The sequence below is a fragment of the Anoplopoma fimbria genome, chromosome 3, assembly GCF_027596085.1.
Source record: "Anoplopoma fimbria isolate UVic2021 breed Golden Eagle Sablefish chromosome 3, Afim_UVic_2022, whole genome shotgun sequence".
NCBI classification, from domain to species: domain Eukaryota; kingdom Metazoa; phylum Chordata; class Actinopteri; order Perciformes; family Anoplopomatidae; genus Anoplopoma; species Anoplopoma fimbria.
In genome coordinates this window covers 25,899,734-25,908,700 of record NC_072451.1, presented here as the reverse complement: position 1 = coordinate 25,908,700, position 8,967 = coordinate 25,899,734, and the positions used below count along the sequence as shown (strand labels likewise).

The following is an 8,967-nucleotide window of genomic DNA, read 5'->3' as shown; positions in this document are numbered from 1 at the left end:
AAGTCCCGTCTTCAGATCTATGACCTGACATCATCGGTCCTCTGCTCACCCTCTGACGTCCCGGAGGGGGGCTTCCCAAATCGCATCCCCATGGTGATGAGAGGAAACTGCACTTTCTATGAAAAGGTCAGGCTGGCCCAGATTAACGGCGCAAAGGGGCTGCTCATCGTCAGCAAGGACAGACTGGTAAAAACCTATTTATAACTACGTCTCAAGGCTATGTGTGTTTATTGTGCATCACCATTAAATGTATTTGGGCACTTCAGAAAACCGAAAAGTTTTTTTTTTTTTTTTTTTTAAATCACAGACACCACCAGCAGGAAACAAGACTCAGTATGAGGAGATTGATATTCCTGTAGCACTGCTCAGCTACTCTGATATGCTGGACATAAGCAAGGTGAGAGTTTATCTACTAACCATTAAAACAGTTGATAAAAAAAAAAAAAAACTCTGGCTATCTGTTGGGTTCAGTTTTTCTCTTCCTGATAGCTCAGCAAAGTTAATCCACTCTACACCTTTGTATTTATCAAAGGCAGATTAGGGTCATGGTGTGGTAGATAAGCAAAAACACAAAATGGATCTTAAACAAATGTTAAATAATTCATGTTTAATGAGAATTTACCAGGAAGAAGTGTGTTATATACAGATTCCACTAAATCTTTAGTCTTAACTTGATGTTTTGTTTTCGGCTCCTGCAGACCTTTGGTAAAGGAAGACTGGTCGCCATGTACGCGCCCAACGAGCCGGTGTTGGACTACAACATGGTGATCATCTTTTTGATGGCAGTAGGGACAGTCGCCATTGGAGGTTACTGGGCCGGCAGCAGAGACAGCAAGAAGTAAGTGGACGCATTGGAGAGGAACCTAACATTTAATGTGGATCATAACGCCGTGATTTTAGAAAGCTTAGTTGGGTTTGAGGGCCACAATATATACGGAAATAACTCTGCATAATGTGCAGGTCCTTACAGGCAGGGATGTACTGGATGATACATTAATTCCAGTTTTTCTTTTCAGAATAGAGGATGAAATCAGTGTCTGGGTTAAAATAAATGTTTTTAATCCAAGCTGGAAACTATTAAAAAGCAGTTTAAGTCTTTTTAGGGGCAAAAATGGAAGTTGATTGTCAGTGATGATGCTGGTTGTAATGTTATGTACAGTACATGACTTATTTTCCACATCATTACTATATTACAGGACACAAAGTTCCCTTCTGCCTGTGCTTTGTGGGCTTTAAGTCCTGTCAGCTACATTTAAATCAAAGTATCAGAGGAGTCATCTCCAGGGTAAATTAGTCAGTTTTCTTGGGAAAGAACTCCGAGCGTACGATTGCTTCGTCCTTTCTCTGAGAGGAGCGCGTTTGTGCGGCTGCAACTCCACTAAAGGGCAGCGTTGTTTATTTGAGGCCGCTCGAGTGACTCATAGGTTTGAGCCAATCCGAGTCAGTCCTTCCTGACAGAGTTGCTAAGGTGACTGAGGGCACCGCCAGACGGGGTTTCTGACGCACAGGACCACGGGCAAAAAACACATTTAGGAATGAGTGTTCCGAACTAAGGAAGGAAGTTAGTCCCAGCTAGGCAGAGCAATGATGGTAAATGTTGACTGTGGGTGGTAGGATGAACATCCTGGCTGCTTTGGGAAGTCATCAACTGTCAGTAAACACTTTTTTAATAAAACAAGTGTGAGACAAATTCCCAAGAGGCCGTCTGACTGCATGTCCCTAGCCTGTTTTGCTTAATAAGCTTGCAATAGCAGATGGGTGTAAACATATACACTGATCATTAATCTCTGGAGTTATGAACGTCCCAAACAAGCTTCCTCAGGTCGGCATGCCTCTCTGAATGTTTTTCTTCCTCCTCCCGCAGACGCTACATGAAGCACAAGCGTGACGACGGCGCGGAGAAGCAGGACGAGGAGATCGTAGACGTCACTCCCATCATGATCTGTGTGTTCGTGGTCATGTGCTGCAGCATGCTGGTGCTGCTCTACTTTTTCTACGATAGCCTGGGTATGACGCAGACAAAGACACCCACCAATGATCTAAACACACAGAATATGAATATGCTGATTAAAGATATTTTTCAGATCCACTTTTATGTGACTAATACATTAATAGTGGTTTCAGTCCTGTCTGCCCAGTATTTATTGATGTGCCCAAAGCCTGTCTGTATTTTTTTTTTCCTCACTCAGTGTGGTCTGGCCGGACTCAATGATGCATTTGCGGTGAAGATTATGGTCGACCATGTTTTCCTTTTATGACAAATATTCTCAATTCAATGTCAGCCTTCTAGCTTTTTCAAGGTTAACGTGGTAACCTTTACTGAGACGTCACTGCAGCTTCTGACACCTGATTATATAAGCACACCACTCACTAGGCAGACAGTTGTCTTTTCATTTCATTTTAAACTGAATAAACTCGTTGTTTTGAAACACTGTCCTTGGAAGGCCTCAGGGTTTCCTAGGAAAAGCTGGAAAACGTTTTTGGGGAGCTACTGAAATATATTTAAAGTGAGAAGGAAAGTAGTTGCCGATTTGTTCTTTCTTTTTTAAGAATTAGGATGTTATCACTGCCCATACGTGGATATCAATATGTTTCTCAGCAGCTGAGAAGCAGGATGTAGAATTAGAAGATTTCTGTAGTTAAAGCCATCTGAGCAAACCTTGGATAACAAAGTGAGTTTATAATTTCTTTGTTTAGATTAAACTCAAGCTTCCCCCGAGATACAGCAGATACTTTATCCTCACTTCCTCTAGCAGAGCTGCTCAGTGTCCAGCTTTATGAGGCTGTAGATGCAGTTTACAGATTTGAAGACTGGCCGTGCTGCAAAGGAACTTAATGTCTCAGCTAACACTTCGCTGATAAATAGATTTCAAAAACTGGCAGCTGCAGATGGACCGCTTAGCATATTAAATACTGGGCGCACAGTGGTGAAACGGATATATCAGATATTTAAGCACTAACCTTGGCAAAGAGCAAAACATCCCAAAGGATTGAATATTTCCTCAGTAGAATACACAAGTGGATGTGGTGATAATAATCTGCCTGTCTCCACTGTTTCCTCACCTTCTAGCTATCTGGGTCATAGCCATCTTCTGTTTGGCCTCCTCTGTCGGCCTCCACAGCTGTCTGTGGCCGTTTGTCAGGAGACTCCCTTTTGGCAAGTGCAGGTGAGACTGTTCGCATCAATATGGTTTCCTCATGCTAGCTGTCAAGAAAAGTCTGTTGTCACATACTTTTTCCCCCTGAATCTCCATAGAGTGAGTCAAATAAGTTTAAGCAGTGTCTACAAATTGACTTATTCACATGGCCTATTATATAAACCTTCAAATTTTGTTGTTAAAGATGGAGATATTGTTTTTGCACTTGAATGGTTTGCCTGAAAAATCCCTGTACACTGTTGATAGAGGTCTTAATCATGGATATATTTATTGATTTGTGGACCGTCTTGTGACCACAGGGTTCCGGAGAACAACTTGCCGTACTTACACAAACGGCCACAGATCCGCATGTTGCTGCTGTCGGCCTTCTGCATTGGTGTCAGCATCACCTGGATGGTGTTTCGCAATGAAGACCAGTAAGTGCAAAGAGAGAAAAGTGTCAAATTTAGTCACATGAAGAGAAAACCAGCCAGGCACTGTATTCAACAAAATACATATTATGTAAGGACAGGTTGTCTACATGTTACTGTTGTGCCTGTGTCGTTTTGATCTCATCAGCTCCGAGTTAGCTTTATGAAACAGTTTAAGTTAAAACAAAACATTGCCACCTTTTTTGTCTGGGCAATAGTGCCTCAGTTATAATACAAGGGAACAAAAATGTGCTGACAGCAGGTGAATATTTTTTAAAGTGTGTGTTAGCCCTTTATCATTTACAGAATTTACCATCCTGGCAGAAATATTAAAATACACAAAGCAAGTAGAGACAAGTGTTATCATATTTTTTAAAAATTATGATATTTGCAACTGCTGCACCGGCTATTTTCCTTCTGGACTTCTGGAGTGAGAGATTGTGGGTGTTGATTGCTTGTTGTGGGTTAGGTGACATAATGGAGCATTGTTCTGTGTGTGTGTGTGATAATATGTTCGAGGTACACAATATGATGATGATGATGATGATGATGATGATGATGATGATGATGATGATGATGTTGGCTGACTCACTGTTTCGTTATGAATCCTCCAGGTGGGCGTGGGTGTTACAGGACGCCCTGGGGATCGCCTTCTGTCTCTACATGCTCAAAACAGTCAGACTCCCCACATTTAAGGTGAGTCAGCACTCTCATAAATATGAAATATAACAACATGGAAGGTGTTTTTATGTTTTATTTGTGTTTTGAATAATACATGTTTGGTTTATGTTGGTTGTAAACTCACCTGATGGTTTTTTTCTGTCTCCGCTCTGCAGGCTTGCACCTTGTTACTTTCTGTCCTGTTTATCTATGATGTGTTCTTCGTATTTATTACACCCTTCTTTACAAAGGTATGTCTATAAAGTTTTCACTTAAGGCTATAAAGATGTCTACAGCCTCTGTTACTGTGTGTCATACTTACGTTACCCACGGCTTTTTCTCCACAGAGTGGTGAAAGTATAATGGTGGAGGTAGCGGCTGGTCCCTCTGACTCCTCCACGCATGAAAAGGTAGGCTTGTTTTCAAATTCCACAACTCCCTTAGGGTGAGTGGGGTTAGCTATTCCCAGCTCAGAGTGAGTAAAAAAAAAAAAAAAAAAGTATTTGATAGTAACACTAATGTTTGTTTCCTCCAGCTTCCCATGGTGCTCAAGGTGCCGAGGTTAAACTTCTCTCCCCTGGCTCTCTGTGACCGGCCCTTCTCCCTCCTGGGCTTTGGCGATATCTTAGTACCAGGTAATTAACGGTGTAATCCGACCACAAAAAACTCAACCTGACTAAAAAAACATTGTGAGATTTTTTTCTGGTCACAACCAGAAAATTGTTGAACCAACAATGACCACAGTCACCATATTTAGATTGTCCTTGGAGCAGAAAACATACGTAGATGTGATTGCCTGCTTTGTAAAAGCAGAACTACTCAACACCCACACTCTTTGTGGCTGCAAATTTAATGCTATATAATTACGTTTTGTTCTAACAAATTTTCTGCAATGTTTTTTTGAAAGCTTTTGTTTAGCTAATGTGGTGTATTAGGAAATATCCAGTGTTAAGAGCAAATATTGTAAAGTGCAGGGAAATTTTGATTTTGTCCGATGTCCGAGGAAGCTGAAGTTATCTTGACAACAGCGGTTTCTCTTTCTCTTGTTTATTTATCTGAATGCCTCTTTTGTTGTTTTTGTCAGGTCTGCTGGTGGCGTACTGTCACAGGTTTGACAATTTAACACAAAACTCCAGGATCTACTTTGTGGCCTGTACGATTGGTAAGTACATGGACGGCTCTTGTGAGGGTTGAAATATGTGAAATGTTGCTGTTTTGTAACAATAAGCCCCATTTATACTGGATTAACGTTACATGTAGGTAATAAAATATTCACTGTGCCCATCGGTCTGGATGAAATTTTAACCTTTGTGAAAATTCAGGATAGGAATGGATTCTGTAGGAACAGCTAATGGAGACCTACCTAGCTGTAGCTGACATGATGGCTTTACGTTTTACTGTTATATCATTTCCCAAATAGGCCTATATGTTGGTGGTAGCATACCTTTCTAGCAGACAAGCCAAAGACACACTTTTTTTAATATAAACTCACAGTGAGCTCATTTAAAACAGAAGAATAATAAGTAGAAGGACAAGAATCTCTCCCTACAGAAAAAACCCCTCAGAAATCCACTTTAAGATACAAAAATGTGGCTCCGGGCAAGATTGAATTTATATGAGGAAACAGTAGGTAATCATCAATGAATTTATTATAACTAATTACCCATATACGCACTGGGAACAGGATTAAAATAAAATCACTGACCGGGGCATGTAATGTTAATCACCCCACCACCCCTAGAGACTGAACTTTAAAATGTGCCCTCTCTCTCTATGTGTGTCTCTCTGTCTCTCTCCCTCCTGTCAGCTTATGGCATCGGCCTGCTCATCACCTTCGTGGCCCTGGCCCTGATGCAGATGGGTCAGCCGGCCTTGCTCTACCTGGTGCCTTGCACTCTGCTCACCAGCCTCACTGTAGCGCTGTGGCGCAGGGAGTTGCCCCAGTTCTGGACTGGAAGTGGATTTGTGGTGAATACCAGTTTGATATGACCGTCTACTGCCGAAGAACCCCCCCCCAAAAAAACAATCAACAAAAAGGAAACGCACCCAAAAAAAAAATATCTAGTGTTATAATAACATGCAGAGTAAAGTAGAATCTTAAGTTGAGTAACCCCTTTAAATAATTCCATCCGTTCCAACTGCCTCTTTTCTGTTTTACTGTCCACCCTCCCTCCTCCCTCCTCCCTCCCATTGCTGCTCCTTGCCCTTTATTTTACTGTGGGTGTGCTCTAGTCTGCTGCTGAGGGCTCAGCTGTCTGTGAATGTCACTGCAGGTACTCTATCTGGGCTTGCTCCTTTTATATTCTACCATTAAAACATCTTGGTGTAACTTAAAGTCCCTTTTTGTGTTTTTTCCCTTAACAGTAGATGTGTTGTTTTTTTTCTGCATACACATATCTGTTATAGACTTGAAGCCAATATTGGTGGTGCTCAGTGATTTAGATTAGCTCTTTTTTTCTTTTCTTGTTATCTGTGCGGTTTAGTGGTTTTCTTTGATAAGCTTCGCCTTTCTTTATGCATATCTGGGACTTTTTCTTATCTTTGCATACAGGAATGCCTCTGACAAGATTTAAATGGGGTTTAATGGGAATATGTGATGAAAAACAAAAACCTATACCCTGTAGACAGAGGAATAACTGTATACTCTTTGGTTTTGTTTGTCCTATCTAAGGCTATTCTGTCTTCTGTTCATCATTACGTTTAGTTTTCTGCTCCACACAATTCAGCCATCTTATATAGACCCTGTTTTTGTCCCCTGCAGCCTCCCCTAGCGCTCACGCCGATCAACTGTACACAAACTGCAGCGCCGCAGACAGAGGAGCACTTGACTAAACCGGAGACACAAACCACAGAAGAAGACTCACCCCATTACCCGTCTCAGGAAACGACCCCAGCCGAGAAAGATGAAGTGGAAAACAAATCTAACTGAAAGGACGTCTAGTACGGCATTTAACATTTCACTTCATGTTTTGTTTGTTTTTGTTTAATCTGCATTGTGTCTCAGTCAATGGGCATTTTAAGTACGGATGTTTATTTGCACTTGGTGTGAAGGGAAGAGATGAGGAGATCTGTGCTCAGCAGGGCGCCAGGATTGGACACACGAGGTTGAAGCATTGAAACTGCACCACAGGCCCGACACCTTCTATTACCAGTCTGTTCCACCTGTTCAGGGAATGAAAAGCCAAATCTGGAAGCTACACAAGCTTTTAAACGCTAAATACTCCCGCGACACTAAACTGAGGCTCCTAACAGCTTTAAAAGCCCAGTCACTCCAGCCTTTAGAAAACAGCTAAAGTTTACGACAAAGCCCATTCATTAATGCAATTAGTGGATTTGTTCACAGGGGAGAGGTAAATCCACACTATTTTATAACTTTGAGACATCATAATAAGCATCTTACTTAACCTCCTCTGAGATCAGCAGAAAATTAACCTGGATTTATTTTAATAATCAAAGAATTCTTTCAGTCATTTTAAAAAAAAAAAAAAAAGACAAATATTTGCAGGTTCCAGCTTTGCAATTGTGAGGATTTGAAGCTTTCGTGTCTCATACAGAACTAAATATCTTTTGGCTTTATCAAATAAAATGGTGTACAATCCTGAGAACAAAATCCAGAGTGAGTTAACACTCCAACAAAGATAGGAATAGAAACAAGCTTTGAGATCATTTGTGGAGGCTATTGTGTTAGCAGTTAGCTCACCAGCTACATTAGTTTACCTGCTGTCACCCAGCCTCTCGGACCAAATATTTCACCATGCCATTTTCTGGTGCGACAGGGCCTTAAAGGTCTCGGTATGCTTGAAAAGCATAATACATACACTACATACCATAACAAGCCATTCTAAATGTGTTTTTCCCTCCATTACACTAACAACTACAGTCACAACATAATGTACAGCAGGGATGGTAGAGGAGTTTCTTTAAAATGACTGAGCCAAAGCTATTAGATTATTTTATTTTTAAACTGAAGCATTTGTTGACGTTTTTTCCATCTTACTTTTGGTATATTTTCTTTTGCATGCTATGATTTTGATTTGATCGTTTATATAAAACCAGTTTATAATCTGGTGCGACCGTTAAAATGTTGGGATTGCTGTTTTGTTCTCCCCAGTAGTTACTCATGTTGTCTTAAGACTTGGTTTCGGCCTTACTGTGTCCATGTCGGGAGGTAAAGTAGAACATGTCAAAGTTGCTTTAAGAGTACTGAACTCTAACTAACGCGGTGCTGTAGTTTACTGTACGAGTTGAGGAACGAGCGACTGGTCGTGTTACCAACGTTCCTAGATTAGTTTGTACGAAGCATTTGCACAATTTTTTTTGTCGGTTCATGTCTGTATACGTTTATGAATACGCAAAGAATTTAACTTTAAAGAAACGGAAACCAAGGTATCAGTATATCATATATATATATATTCATCCTCCTTCTGACCTGAGGGTTTCATCTTAATCACCAGAGGCCAGATATATTTCTGATTCTCATTCGTTTATGATGCCTATTAACCAAGTTCAATGTCCCTGTGTAGAAGTTGAGGTCAAATTTAAAAAATAAAAAAAAATGTTTATTTGTTCAGAGGTGAAATCAGAGCAGCTTCGTTGTCTGGATAAGTGCCCTCGCTGATTCAACAGCAGTGTTCTCCAGCTCATGAGATTATTCATTCACCAGTATAGTTTGTTGTCACCAAGTGGTTTTTAAAGCCTCTGTTGAGGAATACATATAATAAAGAAACATTGTATTTGAT

The 8,967-nt window shown here is 40.7% G+C and overlaps 1 protein-coding gene across 1 annotated transcript in view; it reads left to right on the top strand.

Moving 5' to 3' along the window:
* The window catches only part of sppl2 (signal peptide peptidase-like 2), an 11,387-nt gene extending 2,438 nt beyond the window's left edge, over window positions 1-8,949 (top strand). Inside the window, exons 3-15 of the mRNA XM_054625048.1 lie at window positions 4-186; window positions 308-397; window positions 699-838; window positions 1,865-2,007; window positions 3,071-3,167; window positions 3,458-3,574; window positions 4,183-4,264; window positions 4,405-4,479; window positions 4,576-4,638; window positions 4,764-4,863; window positions 5,313-5,390; window positions 6,036-6,196; window positions 6,990-8,949. Coding sequence (XP_054481023.1) covers window positions 4-186; window positions 308-397; window positions 699-838; window positions 1,865-2,007; window positions 3,071-3,167; window positions 3,458-3,574; window positions 4,183-4,264; window positions 4,405-4,479; window positions 4,576-4,638; window positions 4,764-4,863; window positions 5,313-5,390; window positions 6,036-6,196; window positions 6,990-7,157 — 1,497 coding nt within the window. The 3' untranslated portion in view covers window positions 7,158-8,949. The remainder of the gene's footprint in view (window positions 1-3; window positions 187-307; window positions 398-698; window positions 839-1,864; window positions 2,008-3,070; window positions 3,168-3,457; window positions 3,575-4,182; window positions 4,265-4,404; window positions 4,480-4,575; window positions 4,639-4,763; window positions 4,864-5,312; window positions 5,391-6,035; window positions 6,197-6,989) is intronic.
* Window positions 8,950-8,967: the final 18 nt, after the last annotated feature.